This window comes from Mustela lutreola, chromosome 1 (genome assembly GCF_030435805.1).
Source record: "Mustela lutreola isolate mMusLut2 chromosome 1, mMusLut2.pri, whole genome shotgun sequence".
Taxonomy (NCBI): domain Eukaryota; kingdom Metazoa; phylum Chordata; class Mammalia; order Carnivora; family Mustelidae; genus Mustela; species Mustela lutreola.
Window position 1 is genome coordinate 93,849,836 of NC_081290.1, and position 16,076 is coordinate 93,865,911.

The 16,076-nt window shown below is 33.0% G+C and overlaps 1 protein-coding gene across 1 annotated transcript; it reads left to right on the top strand.

Annotated features, from left to right (window-relative positions):
* Window positions 1-10,193: 10,193 nt before the first annotated feature.
* LOC131823510 (DNA-directed RNA polymerases I, II, and III subunit RPABC4-like) lies at window positions 10,194-15,429 on the top strand. Its single transcript, XM_059159975.1, is given in 3 exon segments — window positions 10,194-10,239; window positions 15,247-15,382; window positions 15,384-15,429. Coding segments are annotated over 3 exon segments (228 nt in total).
* The last annotated feature ends 647 nt before the right edge of the window (window positions 15,430-16,076 follow it).

The window sequence follows — 16,076 nt, forward strand, 5'->3', positions numbered from 1 at the left end:
GCATAAAGGATATTCCGGATAGTGAAATTATCCTGTATGATACTGTGATGATGGATACATATCATTAAAATTTTTCAAAACCCATAGATTGTACAACACTGAGTTAACTCTAATGTAAACAATGGGGGCATTAGTGAATAAAAATGCATCAATATTGACTCAACAATTGTAGAAATGTCCTACATTAATGTAAGATATTAATAACAGGAGAAATTGGGGCTGCACAAAGGAGGTCTATGGGAACTCTGGATATTTTCACACAATGTTTATGTAAATCTAAAACTTCTCAAAAATAGTCTTAGTGTATTATTTAAAAAATGGAAGAAAGAAGTTTGGGGGAATTATAGATACACTACCTATCTTGATGGAAGTGGTAGGATCATGGATATATAAGTATGTGTAAATTTATTGATAAAAAGGAAATGAGCTATCAAGGCATGAAAAGATGCAGAGGAAAAGTGAATGCATATCGCAAGGTGGAAGATGTCAATCTAAAATTATTGATCTAAACATTATTAATCTAAAATAAAAATATTGTGTGATTCCAAGGCTACATACTATAGGGTATTCTGGGAAAGGCAAAGCCATAAAGACAGCAAAAATATCAGTGTTTGTCCAGAGACTGAGGGGGCTAAGAGAAAGTGATGAATAGGCTGAGTGCAGGGGGTTTTCAGAGCAGTGATGCTATTCTGTATGACAATATTCTGTATTCTGTAATGTAATGGTCACCATTTGACATTATGCATTTGGCAAATCTCATAGATGTATACAACATAGAGAAATATACTATAAGCTATAAATGTTAATTATAATATGTCAATATTAGTTCAAGTCTAACAAATGTACCACGTGAATGCAAGATATTAATAATAGGGGAAATTAAGGGCAAGAAAAGGGAAATTATTTTGTATGATACTGTGATGGTGGATACACATCATTAAAATTTTTAAACCCTTTCTGCTCAATTTTTCTGTAATTCTAAAATTGCTTAAAAAATAAAACTGTTGGGAAAAAAAGGTAAAAAGAATTTACTAAGAACAAACATTATTTTCTTTTGCATGAAAATTAGAAGTTTTGTTTTCATTATGAACCACAAAATGCATCTTTCCCTAACTCATTTTTTTCCAGGTGTTTGGAGAGCACTTTATTTTAAATATTACAGAAAAAAAAAAAGAGCTGTGATAAGAGATACTGTTTGTTATTTTATTTTTAAATATAGAGAAATCAAGTAGTATATTGGGTTGTCCTTTTGGCAAATTACTGCAATGGACAGATGGTTTTTCATTATCTGTTACACACAAATACAGGCTGGTAACAGTGTGTTTGGTATGGATGCTTACTCATCTGTGAGAGTAATTTCTGTTGCTTGGCCAGAGCGCATCTTAAATCTTCTTCTACATCTGGGACAACATCTGCCTAAAACAACATGTTAATATCTGTATTTTTGCCAAGAAGATACATTCTATCCTATGTCTTCCCAAAGGCAAATTCACAGGAGTGTAAAGTGGGATTTTAAAAATGACTTCCAGAGATTACTCTCTAATTGTATTCTCCTGTTGGATAAAGTATAAATCTTATTCAGAACTTATTTTGCTTCACTAGCATATGTTCCTAACAATTAACTTGGAAAAAGTAATTTCTCTTAAAAACAGCTTCAAACTGGAGAATCAGTGTACCAGCATGGTTATCTATTTAAATATCACACTTTATGGTAGAAGAGATCTTGAGTAAATGGTAGAATTTTGGTACTGTGAACATTTAAAAAGATGCACACATCTTGTGCTTATTCTAAAGAGAAACACAATGTATTATGCTTAATACCTTTCTTTGATAAATGCTGATTTGTATAATGTTTACAACTCAGTAAATAAAATTCATTCAAAAAATGTATTGAGAATTTGTTTTGTTATGCAATAATATTCTCCTCTAAATTGAATATTATCATGTGTGCATTCAATTTGTATTATTTTTATTCTTCTTCTATATCAATCTTTCTTAAGAAGTAATTATTGAAGCAGTAGGTATATGCATGTAACATAGTGCTGGAAATAGATGTAGTGACTTGTTAAGCTATAGCAACAAGAGTTATTTTCTCACTTTTTTCTCTGTTCCTGATTAATCTGGGGTTATTTTTCTTTTTTTTTTTTTTCTTTTTTTTTAAGGTTTTTTTTTTCTAATTTAATTTTTTATTTTTTATAAACATATATTTTTATCCCCAGGGGTACAGGTCTGTGAATCACCAGGTTTACATACTTCAAAGCACTGACCAAAGCACATACCCTCCCCAATGTCCATAATCCCACCCCCTTCTCCCAAACCCCCTCCCCCCCAGCAACCCTCAGTTTGTTTTGTGAGATTAAGAGTCACTTATGGTTTGTCTCCCTCCCAATCCCATCTTGTTTCATTTATTCTTCTCCTACCCTCTCCTACCCACTTAAACCCCCATGTTGCATCACCACTTCCTCAAATCAGGTAGATCATATGATAGTTGTCTTTCTCTGCTTGACTTATTTCACTAAGCATGATACGCTCTAGTTCCATCCATGTTGTCGCAAATGGCAAGATTTCATTTCTTTTGATGGCTGCATAGTATTCCATTGTGTATATATACCACTTCTTCTTGATCCATTCATCTGTTGATGGACAGACATCTAGGTTCTTTCCATAGTTTGGCTATTGTGGACATTGCTGCTATAAACATTCGGGTGCACGTGCCCCTTTGGATCACTACGTTTGTATCTTTAGGGTAAATACCCAATAGTGCAATTGCTGGATCATAGGGCAGTTCTATTTTCAACATTTTGAGGAACCTCCATGCTGTTTTCCAGAGTGGTTGCACCAGCTTGCATTCCCACCAACAGTGTAGGAGGGTTCCCCTTTCTCCACATCCTCGCCAGCATCTGTCATTTCCTGACTTGTTGATTTTAGCCAATCTGACTGGTGTGAGGTGATATCTCATTGTGGTTTTGATTTGTATTTCCCTGATGCCAAGTGATATGGAGCACTTTTTCATGTGTCTGTTGGCCATCTGGATGTCTTCTTTGCAGAAATGTTTGTTCATGTCCTCTGTCCATTTCTTGATTGGATTATTTGTTCTTTGGGTGTTGAGTTTGCTAAGTTCTTTATAGATTCTGGACACTAGTCCTTTATCTGATATGTCGTTTGCAACTATCTTCTCCCATTCTGTCAGTTGTCTTTTGATTTTGTTAACTGTTTCCTTTGCTGTGCAAAAGCTTTTGATCTTGATGAAATCCCAATAGTTCATTTTTGCCCTTGCTTTGCTTCCCTTGCCTTTGGTGTTGTTCCTAGGAAGATGTTGCTGCGGCTGAGGTCGAAGAGGTTGCTGCCTGTGTTCTCCTCAAGGATTTTGATGGATTCCTTTCGCACATTGAGGTCCTTCATCCATTTGGAGTCTATTTTTGTGTGTGGTGTAAGGAAATGGTCCAATTTCATTTTTCTGCATGTGGCTGTCCAGTTTTCCCAGCACCATTTATTGAAGAGGCTGTCTTTTTTCCATTGGATATTCTTTCCTGCTTTGTCGAAGATTAGTTGACTGTAGAGTTGAGGGTCTATTTCTGGGCTCTCTATTCTGTTCCATTGATCTATGTTATTTTTCTTTTTGATGGTGTTTTCTTTGACAGTTTTTCAAGATTACAAAACTAGCTTCTTGAACTCAGATATATAGCAAAGGACACTCTTCATGATCATTTTTTTTTAAGATTTTATCTATTTATTTAAGGGAGATATAGCAGCAGTGGAGGTGGAGGAGAGGGAGAGGGATAAGCAGACTCCGCACTGAGCATGAAGTCCAATGCAGGACTCAATCCTAGGACCCGGAGATATGAGCTGAGCCAAAGTTAGATACGGAACGGACTGAGACACATACCCACTTCTTGTTCAGTTTTATAAATATATGCTCTATCAAGAGAAAAACAAAATCAAAACAACAACAACAAAACCTATTCTCTCAAATCTCTTAGAAAGTTTCATTTTTTTTTATTTGAGAATGACTGAAAATTTTACTTAGCATGGTAAATTACCCTATAAAAATTCTAAGTCATAAAAAAAAATAATTATTGTTGTTTAAGACATTTTTTTAACTCCCAACTTTTATCTACCTTTGTTTTTGCACAGATTCTGTTCATATATCAATATTATGATTATAGAAACATCAGAGAAAGCCAAATATGCTAGCTGAATGTTTTGATGAACTTTTTAAATCAGGGAAAAGTCAAAGACTTTCCAATAGTAGCATTCTTAAGTTGATCAGATAGTTCCCACAAAGAAATTCATTTCTGTTAAATTTATAACATACATAAATTTTAACCTTCAACTTTTTAAACATGTCCAGATAATTAATGATTTTGAAAATATAGAAATCCAATTTTACCAAGACATCACTTTGGAGTCATCATGAATTGCAACCCCTTTTATGAAGTAATGTTCTTCTTGGATCAATGGAAATCTGTGATCACTTAGAATCTGAGACAATAGCTGCCAGATATAGAGGTCCCCTACTGTAATAAACATTAAGGCAAACTCATATATTGAATCATAATGAAATCAGTTTGAGTCTATAGAAGAACTGAAGAAAAACCAATTATAAATATATGTGAACAGTGATAGAAAATGAAAATTCAGAGTAAGAAAATATTCTATTTTTGATACTATTTTTACTACTATAAGTCAGATTATATCATTAGACATGTAAGTAGACAGTGCATTGTGATATATCATCTAATGATTCTTTTATTGTTCACTTCACTGTATTAAAAATGTAAATACTGGGACGCCTGGGTGGCTCAATTGGTTAAGCAGCTGCCTTCGGCTCAGGTCATGATCCCAGAGTCCTGGGATCGAGTCCCACGTCGGGATCCTTGCTCTGCAGGGAGCCTGCTTCTTCCTCTGACTCTGCCTTCCACTCTGTCTGCCTGTGCTCGCTCTCACTTGCTCTCTCTGACAAATACATAAATAAAATCTTAAAAAAAAATGTAAATACTGATCAATAAAGGAAGTACAATTTCTTGAAAATTTGGTATCCTTATTCATTTCAGTAGACCTCCATAACTATTTGAATCTCAAGTTTTGTGTTTTACTCTTGCACTAATGTACATTGCATCATTACAAGGACATTAAAAGTCAGAACAAGTATCTTTATTTTCTTTAAGATATTATTTATTTATTTGTGAGAAAGAGAGAGAGACCAAGCGCAAGCAGGGGGAATGGCAGGTAGAGGAAGAAGCAGGTCTCTTGCTAAGTAAGGAGCCCAATGTGGGACTCAATCCCAGGACTCTGGGATTATGATCTGAGCTGAAAGAAGACGCTTAACCAACTAAGTCACCCAGGTGTCACCAGAACAAGTATAATAGGAATATACTGAGTATGAGTTTCTGTGGTAAATGCCCATATTAAAATTTGGTTTCTGTCATGATGCCAGACTTACATAAATTCAAATTTCAAATTACCCATTAAATCTTCTCTTCTACTTCATTCTAATCAATATTCTGGTATTATCTTCTACACTAGATACAGTCAGAAAATTTCAGGTTCTCATTACCTTCTTCCTTGTTTATGTCACAAAATTAATTATAAAGTCCTATAAATTTAGTTCCTCTGTTTTTTTTTTTTTTTTTTTACTTTTTTATTTTTTATAAACATATGTTTTTATCCCCAGGGATACAGGTCTGTGAATCACCAGGTTTACACACTTCACAGCACTCACCAAAGCACATACCCTCCCCAATGTCCATAATCCCACCCCCTTCTCCCAAACCCCCTCCCCCCAGCAACCCTCAGTTTGTTTTGTGAGATTAAGAGTCACTTATGGTTTGTCTCCCTCCCAATCCCATCTTGTTTCATTTATTCTTCTCCTACCCACTTAAGCCCCCATGTTGCATCATCACTTCCTCATATCAGGGAGATCATATGATAGTTGTCTTTCTCTGCTTGACTTATTTCGCTAAGCATGATACACTCTAGTTCCATCCATATTGTCGCAAATGGCAAGATTTCATTTCTTTTGATGACTGCATAGTATTCCATTGTGTATATATACCACATCTTCGTGATCCATTCATCTGTTGATAGACATCTAGGTTCTTTCCATAGTTTGGCTATTGTGGACATTGCAGCTATAAACATTCGGGTGCATGTGCCCCTTTGGATCACTATGTTTGTATCTTTAGGGTAAATACCCAATAGTGCAATTTCTGGGTCATAGGGCAGTTCTATTTTCAACATTTTGAGCAACCTCCATGCTGTTTTCCAGAGTGGCTGCACCAGCTTGCATTCCCACCAACAGTGTAGGAGGGTTCCCCTCTGTTTTTTTTTAAATTTATCTCTTTACTGACAGCCAAAAATCATCAAAAATAAAATCATTTTTATTGCCAGCCAAAAATGTCTGTTATCAATTGCCAAAATGCTTGATAAAATCTAGAGAAACTTAGTGTGAAGCCTGCTTGAGCTTCTCTCTCTTCCTCTACCCTTTCCCCTGCTCATTCTCTCTCTTAAATAAATAAATAAATAAATACTCATATAGATAAAGCTTATACTAATGTTATTTTAAAAATGAGACCTAACAAGACCTATCTATATGCTGCCTACTCAGACCTAAAGGTTGAAAGTCAGAGGATGGAGAAATATTTATCACGCTAACAAATGTCAAAAGAAAACCAGGGTAGCAATAGTTATATCAGGCAAAACAAACTTTAAAACAAAGACTAATAAGAGACATAGAAGGACACTTTATAATAATAAAGGAGACAATCAGACAAGAAGATATAACAGTTGGAAATATTTATACAACCAATATGAGAGCACCCAAATACATAAGGCAGTTAATAACAAACATAAAGGAAATAATAAACAGTAATATAGTAATTGTAGGGGATTTTAACATCACATTCATATCACAGGACAGATAATCAAAACAGAAAATCACCAAGGAAACAATGGCTATGAATAACACTTTGGATTCAATGGCTTTGAATAACACTTTGGCTTTGGATTAGATCAATTTAACATATTCACAAAATTCCAACCTAAAACAGCAGAATGCACACTATTTTCAAATGCACATAAAAGAGTCTCCAGAACAGATTATATATTGGGCCACAAAACAAGTTTTAACAAATTTTAAAATATTGAAGTCATATTACTCATCTTTCCTGACCACAGCATTATGAAACTAGAAATCAACCACACAGAAATATTCGGGAAAGAGGAGAAATACATAGAGGTTAAACAGCATGCTACTAAACAATGAATAGAGTCAACCAAAAAACCAAAAAAGAAATTAAAAAAACGACATGGAAACAAATGAAAATGAAAACACAGTAGTACGAAATCTTTGGGATGCAGCAAACGTGTTCTAGAGGGAATATATAGCAATACAGGCTTACTTCAAGAGGCAAGTGAATTCTCAAGTAAACAACCTAACTTTACACCTAAAAGGAACTGGAAAAACAACAAATGAACCTCAAACTCAGAAAAAGGAAGGAAATAATAAAGATTATAGAAGAAATAAATGATATACAAACAAGATAATAGATCAATAAAACCAGGGGCTTGTTCCTTGAAAAGATCAACAAAGTTGTTAAACCTTCAGCAAAACTCATCAAAAAAAAAGAGAGAGAGAGAGAGAGGGGATTCACATAAACAAAATTACTAATGAAAGAGGAGAAGTAACAACCAACACCACAGAAATACAAATAATTGTAACAGAATATTAAGACAACCTGTATGCAAACAAATTGAATAACTTAGAAGAAACACGTAAATTCCTAGAAACATAACCTGCCAAAACTCAAGCAGGAAGAAATAAAAAATTTGAATAGACCAATTACCAGCAATGAAATTGAGTCAGTAATCAAAAAACCTCCTAAAAAACAAAAATCCAGGACCAGATGGTTTCACAGGCAAATTCTACCAAACATACCTACTCTTCTCAGACTATTCCAAAAAAATACAACAGGAAGGAAGATCACCAATTTCATTCTATGAAGCCAGTATCACCTTAATGCTAAAACCAGATAGACACGCGCACGTACACACACACACACACAGGGCAGAGAGAGAATACAGGCCAGTATCTTGCATGAATATACACAATTCTCCATAAAATATTAACAAACAGAATCAAACAATATACTGACAAAATCATACACCACAATCAAGTGGGATTTATTTCTAGAATGCTAGGGTGGTAGTTCCATATTCACAAAACAACCAACGTATACATCACATCAATAAGAAAGGATACAAACAATACCATCATTTAATAGATGCAGAAAAAAAATTTGACAAAGTACAACATCTATTCCTCATAAAAACTCTCTGCAAATTAGGTCTAGGGGGAACATACTTCAACATAATAAAGGCCTTTTATGAAAACCCACAGTTAATATCACCTCAATGGTGAAAAATTGAGAGCTTTTTCCCTAAGATCAGGAAGAAGGTAAAGATGTCCATTCCCACAACTTTTATTCAACATAGTACTGGAAGTCCTACCCACAGCAATTAGGTGACAAAAAGAAATAAAAGGCATCCAAATGAGTAAGGAAGAAATAAAAGTGTCACTATTTGCAGATAACATGATACTATATAGAGAGAACGCTAAAACCTCTACCAGAAAAATACTAGAGCTGATAAATGAATTCAGTAAAGTCACGGGATACAAAATCAATGTACAAAAATCTGTTGTAAAAAAAAATCTGTTGTAGAGACACCTGGCTGGCTCAGTTGTTGAATGTCTGCCTTTGGCTCAGGTTATGATCCCAGGATCCTGGGTTCAAGTCCTGCATTGGGCTTCCTGCTCAGGCAGAAGCCTGCTTCTCCCTCTCCCATTCCCCTGCTTGGGTTCCCTCTCTCACTGTCTCTCTCTGTCAAATAAATTAATAAAATCTTTCAAAAAATCTGTTGTATTCCTACATACTAAAAATGAAGTAGCAAAAGTGAAATTAAGAAAACAATCCCATTTACAATTGCACCCAAAATGATAAAATATCTAGAAATAAATTTATCTGAAGAGGTAAAAGACCTGTACTTTGAAAATTATGAAACACTGATGAAAGAAATTCAAGATGGTGCAAAGAAATAGGAAGAGAGTCCATGGTCAAGTGTTGAAAGAACAAATATTGTCAAAATGTCTATAATGCAAAAAGCAGTATACATGTTTAATACAATCCCTATCAAAATACCAACAGCATTTTTCATAAAACTGTAACAAACAACCCTAAAATATTTATGGAACCACAAAAGAGCTGGAGTTGCCAAAGCAATCTTGAAAAAGAAAAACAAAACTGGGGGTATCACAATTCCAGATTTCAAGTTACACTCAAAGAAATAGTAATTAAAAGAATATGGTACTGGCATAAAAATAGGTACAGAGATCAATGGATTAGAACAAAAAACCTAGTTGGAGCACCTGGGTGGCTCAGTCAGTCGAGCATCTGATTCTTGATTTTGACTGAGTTCATGATCTTGGGGTCCTGGCATTGAGCCCTGCATTGGACTCCCACACTCAGTGGGGAGTCTGCTTGAGGATTCTCTCTCCTTCTGCTCCTCCCCCACTCATGCCCCCCCTCTCCCTCTCTCAAATAAACAAATAAATCCTAAAAACAAAATAGCTCAGAAATAAACTCACGATTATATGGTCAATTAATCTATGACAAAGGAGGAAAGACTACCTAGTGGGAAAAATTCTCTTCAACAAATAGTGTTGGGAAAACTGGGCAGCTACAAATAAAAGAATGAAACTTGACCACTTTCTTTCACCATTTACAAAAATAAATTTAAAAAGGATTAAAGATCTAAATGTGATAGCTGAAACCATAAAAATTCTAAAAAGAAGCACAGGCAATAATCTCTTTGTCATTGACAGTAGCAGCATTTTTCTAGATGTGTTTCCTGAGGTAAGGGAAATAAAAGCAAACTTAAACTATTGGGATTGCTTCAAAATAAAAATTTTCTGCAGAATGAAGGAAATAATTAACAAAACTAAATGGTCTAGTGGGAACATACCTCAACATACTTGCAAATGACCTATTCAATAAAGGGTTATTATCCAAAATATACAAAGAACCAATAAAACTCAATACCCAAAGACAAATAATGTAGTTTAAAAAATGGGAAGAATACATGAACAAACATTTCTCCGAAGAAGACATACAGATGGCCAACAAACACATGAAAAGATGCTAAACGTCACTCGCCATCAGAGAAATGCATATCAAAATCACAGTGAGATGTCGCTTCACATCCAACAGAATGACTAAAATGTTAGTGGGAATGTAAACTGCAGGAGCCATTCTGGAAAACAGTATGGAACTTCCTCAAAAAATTAAAAATAGAACTACCCTAAGGTCCAGTAAGCATACTACTGGGTATTTACCTCCAAAATACAAAAGGACTTATTCAAAGGGATATACATACCTCTATGTTTATTGCAGCATTATTTACAATAACCAAACTATGGAGGCTATTCAACTGTCCATTGATAGATGAATGGATAAAGACGAAGTGGTGTATATAAATATATACAATGGAATATTATTTATCATAAAAATGAATGAAATCTTGCTATTTGCAACAACATGGATAAAGCTAGAGAGTATGCTAAGGGAAATAAGTTAGAGAAAGATGAATATATGACCTTACTCATATGTGGAAATTTAAGATACAGAACAAATGAGCAAAGAAGAAAAAAAGACAAAACAAGAAACAGACTCTCAATTATAGAGAGGAAATTTATGGTTACCAGAGAGGTGGTGGTGGGAGGATGGGAGAAATATATATATATAATGAAGATTTAAAAAAATAAATAAAAAATTAAAAATAATAAAAATAGAAGAATAAATATAATTAGACCAATACTTTCTAGGTTTTAAAGTAAGTGGGTAATTTTACTCCTTGAAATTATAGCAAGTTGCTTAGTTTTACTCAAAATATTGAATTTTAATATATTATTGTATACATTTAAGTTTATTCAATATAATTAAACTGGGATAGAAAAAATTCACATAAATATTTGACATAAAAAGCAGATAAATGAAGTAGATATATAACTCAGAAATTTGGACAAAGTTGTTAGAAAACTTGATGAATCTTTAACTTACAAAAGAAAGATATTACCTACATGAATATGCTAATAGAGTAGACAGATAAAATTGAATGATTTAAAAATAAGTGCAATGGGCATAAAAGAAAGGTTAGTTAATTTGTCAATAAATTACTGAACAATAAAACAAAATATGTAATTCATCAAATACAAGTTCAAAGAGTAAACAAAATTCACTCTAAATATGTCATATATATTTTATAAAGTGCAATATATTATACATTTTATGTCTATCTTATTAAGAGTGAATTTTTTGTGCATATGTGCTAGTTTAATTGTCACACTACTAATGGGCATGAAGTTATTTTTATGCCTCGCTACTACAAAATTTACACGTGGAATACTTCTATATAATACATTTCTAGAAGTCTGATTATTAAGTCTTAAAAGGACATTTAAAGAATTGGTAGATAGTGACTAGTATCCTCATTATCACAATTAAAACAAAATATATCCCCAAATAAAGGGTGTTGAATTATCAACTCTCCTTAACTTTCTCTTCAACTTCTCGTGTCTTTGTCAATCTCACTGGGAAAATGTGTTATTTATTTTAGATTTAATTTGTGATTAATTTTATTATCCTTTATACTTATTACTTTTTGATCTTTGAGGTGACTTTCCATGTCACTCTATAATAATTCACCAGGCTGTATATTTATGACTTGTCTACTCTTCCTTACAAATGTTTGTGACTTTTATCCACATCGTGAATATAGCTGTAGTTTATTCATTGCATTGATGCCTAGCAATCCACAATTTACTGCTCCATTCTGCTTTTTATGAACATTTTAGTCTTCATGAAGATGCATTAGTACAAAAGCATTATTTCTTCTTCTCCTATTACCTCTCCAAATATTTTAAATACTACAACTGAATTTTTTAAAGATTTTATTTATTTCCTTGACAGAGAGATATACAGCGAGAGAGGGAACACAAGCAGAGGGAGTGGGAGATAGAGAGGAGAAGCCGACTTACTGCCAGGAAGGGAGCCAGATGCGGAACTCGATCCCAGAACCCTGGGATCATGATCTGAGCTGAAAGCAGACACTTAATGACTAAACCACCCAGGTGCCTCTAGTACAATTGATTTTTTAACTGACATTTATAGTAAAAGTCATTAACATCACATTTTATTTACTTATATATTTTCTTAAGTATTAGTATTATTTTAAGTATATCTTTTTTATATTTGTGGTTATTTTAGTGGCAATAGTTTAACTTAATATTATATTGATGTGGAATGGGAGAAAGAACAGTTGTTAGGGAACAGGCTGTGATAGCTCATGAGGACTGTCTCAATTTATCAGAATAATGACACCAGCCAAAGAATACTTTCTGAGAACTTTTAACAAATACTCTATAAAGATGGAATAAGAGCTACAATTAAGTGAAAATAAAAGTGTGTTTAATAGTTCTGGTTATACCTTTTGGATAGTGCTTCCCCTGAAGTCATATCAAATGTTGAATATGTATTTTCCTTCATTTTAATGACTATAAAACCTACAGGCTTTTCGGCGAGGTTGGTTTCCCCTTCTTTTTCCTCCTCACAGAGACTGCCAGGATATTTATTTATTACTTTTCCTCTAATAAAAGTCAAACTGTCATAAGACTAGCCACATCCTAATTCATTTGCACTATCCTACTGACATGAGTGTATGTGTGTGTGTGCATGTATATATTATCAACTACTGTATCATCTCCAAGGTCATGCTTTAAAAGATGTAAATACTGTCTATCTCCTTCCATTTATCAAAATTACTTATCCCAGTATTCTGTATTATTTCTCCAGAATTATTCTACCAGTACTTTGTGTCAAAGACATTATCACCTTTTAAATGTTAGTACACCTGTCATTTCTTCATTTTCTCTTTATGTAACAGAAAGACTGTTGTTCACCATTGTCTTGACCGTTTCCACATTTCTTATACTTGATTATTAAATTTCTAACTCTGAAACCGGATCATTTCATGTTCATTGACAGCATCCAAGGAGAAGAACCTGATTGTAAAAAAAGCTAAACAGGCATGCTCACTGTTTTCATTCTAAGTAAACTGAGATCCTCATACATCTCAAATGGTGTAGTATTTCTGTTAGGCAGACTTATTTTTTCCCTAGTGGATAAATTCTCTAAAATTCCTGGGATAGCCTTTTTCTCTCATCCAGTCTCTAACATCTGCTTGCTCTCTCTCTCTCTCCTTTTTAAATCAAACTGCCATCTATTTCACAGAAATTAAAAAGACTAATGGAAGAAAGCAAAGTCATTTTTTTTTTCAAAAAAGAGTCCAACTCTCCTATCTTTGTTGTTACATTCTGCCCACACTCGTGTTACAGAAGATCCCTTTCTGCATTATTCCTCATCTCTACTCAACACAAACCTTAAAGCCTTTGTGAATAACTGCACAATGGGCTTAACATCCTTTCAGACACTTAATGTTGATGCCCTTTGCAAGGCCAAAATAAAGAATCAATCTTAGTTAACTTTCAGCACAATACTTCCCAAACAGTTTTTAATTAGCAATAGAAAAAAATAATAAGAGCAGAAGTCAACATCAGTGGAAAAGTTATCACTAATAATGGGATAAGTAAAAATCATGCTCACTCTGTAATCATGCTCAGAAAAGGACAAAACATTACATCTTTAGTATTTCTGCCAAAAAAACCTGATCTGAACTAATTCTGATGAAACATCCGACAAATATAAATTGAAATATGTCTTATAAACTATCAGTGGCATTAAAAAAAAGACCAAAGAAAAATCAGATTAAGAGGGAGTAAAGAGAAATAATTAAAGAAAAGATAAAATCCTGGCTTAAGTCCAGAACCAGATTTTCTTTCTTTTGCGGTTAACTGACATCAATGGCACAAAGGCCAAAATTTGAGTAAGATCATTGCATTAGATACTAGTATTATATCAATGCTAATTTCTTAATTTATATAATTGCACTATGGTTAAAAGAACATCTTCATTTTTTTTATCTCTTATTCATAACTAAGAAAGAAAATTTTAAGCATTTTATAATAGACTTAGAATACATTAAGATAGTAATAGAAAATTCAACAGGTTTTTAACATGTTTGCTGTGGTAAGTAGAGGTTGACCCGATTCTGCATAACAAAGATACATACAGAACATTACCATTCTGAATTGTGTAGTAGTTCATTTTAAAATCATTTACTGAAACTTTCAAACATATGGTTTTAAATATGCATATTTTATGTAGAAAATTGCTTGAAGCATTTCTGTGTTCCTTGAATAACCATTATGTTTATATGCATAAACCAGGAAAGGTCTAATTGCTATTTGCATGGATTATTTACAGCTAAGTGGTCTATGAAGAAATGAGAGTCCATAAAAATGCTATTGTGTATGAAAACCAATCTGTGTTGCTCATTTTAATTTGGTATATCAGTTTATAGATTTTAGAAACAGCCATATAAATGTTTCTCACAAACAGAACAAAGGTTACAGAAGTAATCTGTTGACTAAATGCTTTAATAAACTTTTCTAACTGAATGTTTTATTTTCACAAAAAAATGGATTTCCTGTTTCCAATAGGTATATCACTGCAAATAAAAATGTGGATTTTAAAAATCACTAAGATGACACTTTTCTGTAGAATTCACTTGTCCTTTTATCTGATATTGTTGTAATAATTAAACACATCTAACATTTGTTGCCACTAGTGATATTGGATGTTTTGTTTATTTTTGGGGGGACCAAAAATGCTAGAGGTATATAAAAATACAGAAAAGACTACTATAGAGTTATTCATCCCAAGATATTCACACTCAAGGAGAGCAGAAAACAAAATAACTGTACTTTCTTCCCTTAACTTTTTGTTTGTTTGTTTCAATGGTGAAAACATGATTCTACTCTACTCTTTAACCTGAACATTAAAAGTTATAGTGGCATCATGCTTATAAGTTAAGGGAGTCTTTATTGTAAAATGGGCATAAAATCCTAGTCTAGTTGTGATTTAAAAAATATATATATACATATATATATATATATATATATAAATATATATATATACATACACACACACACACACACACACATGCTCCACTTTTCTTTCAAAGGGAAAGTAAGTAATGTTCTCTGGTGTAAGAAGTTTCTCACTGTTGCATAAGGACTAACAGTGAACACCCAGAAGGATGTTCAATCCCAAAAGCAGCAACCAGTCATATTAATTTGTGGAAAATGTCATACAGAAAAGGAAATAAAATCCAGGCATCCAATCAAATGCAGAGAATGTGAATACAGAATAATACAAGTAAAAGACTAAAATTTTGGTGGTTTCTGATACTCAATGAAACATTTAGAATTCAGAGGAATATCTAAATTTATGTTTAAATTTTCCATAAATGTCTCTTTTTGTTTTGTAGCTTTTGGTTAAAATGTTTTCATTATAATTAAAGCTATATAGTCATAATACCATTTCATTTTATTTTAAAACCATGTTTTAGATATCCAATTTTATGTGAAGAAATTATTTTTGTTCAAATAAATAACTTATAACTATATTTCATATGAAATATGATACACAGTGAAAGTTAAAATTGTTTCCCCAAATCAAGATTTTAATCAAAACTTAAAATCATCTGGTGCTCTTTCTTTAAAATGAAACAAAAAGTTTTAAGTTATTTATTTGAACAAAAATAATTTCTTCACATAAAATTGGATATCTAAAACATGGTTTTTTACCTTATAGAACACAAACATTCCAGTTTCTTTCCTCTGCCAAAATTTTAAAAATTGTGAAGGTTTATGCTGAAATACAGAAAGGTCCACAACAACTAATAAATGAACAACAGAACTCAAAATTATGCATGCATGCATACACTAAGTATGTTGGTGTACTCCACATCAAATAATACTAGAGTGTTGACAAAGTTGGTAATGTACAAAAGCAGTTTTCAAGGAATTTACTTAATCAGTGAGTAAGCTTAGAAGGTCCTAA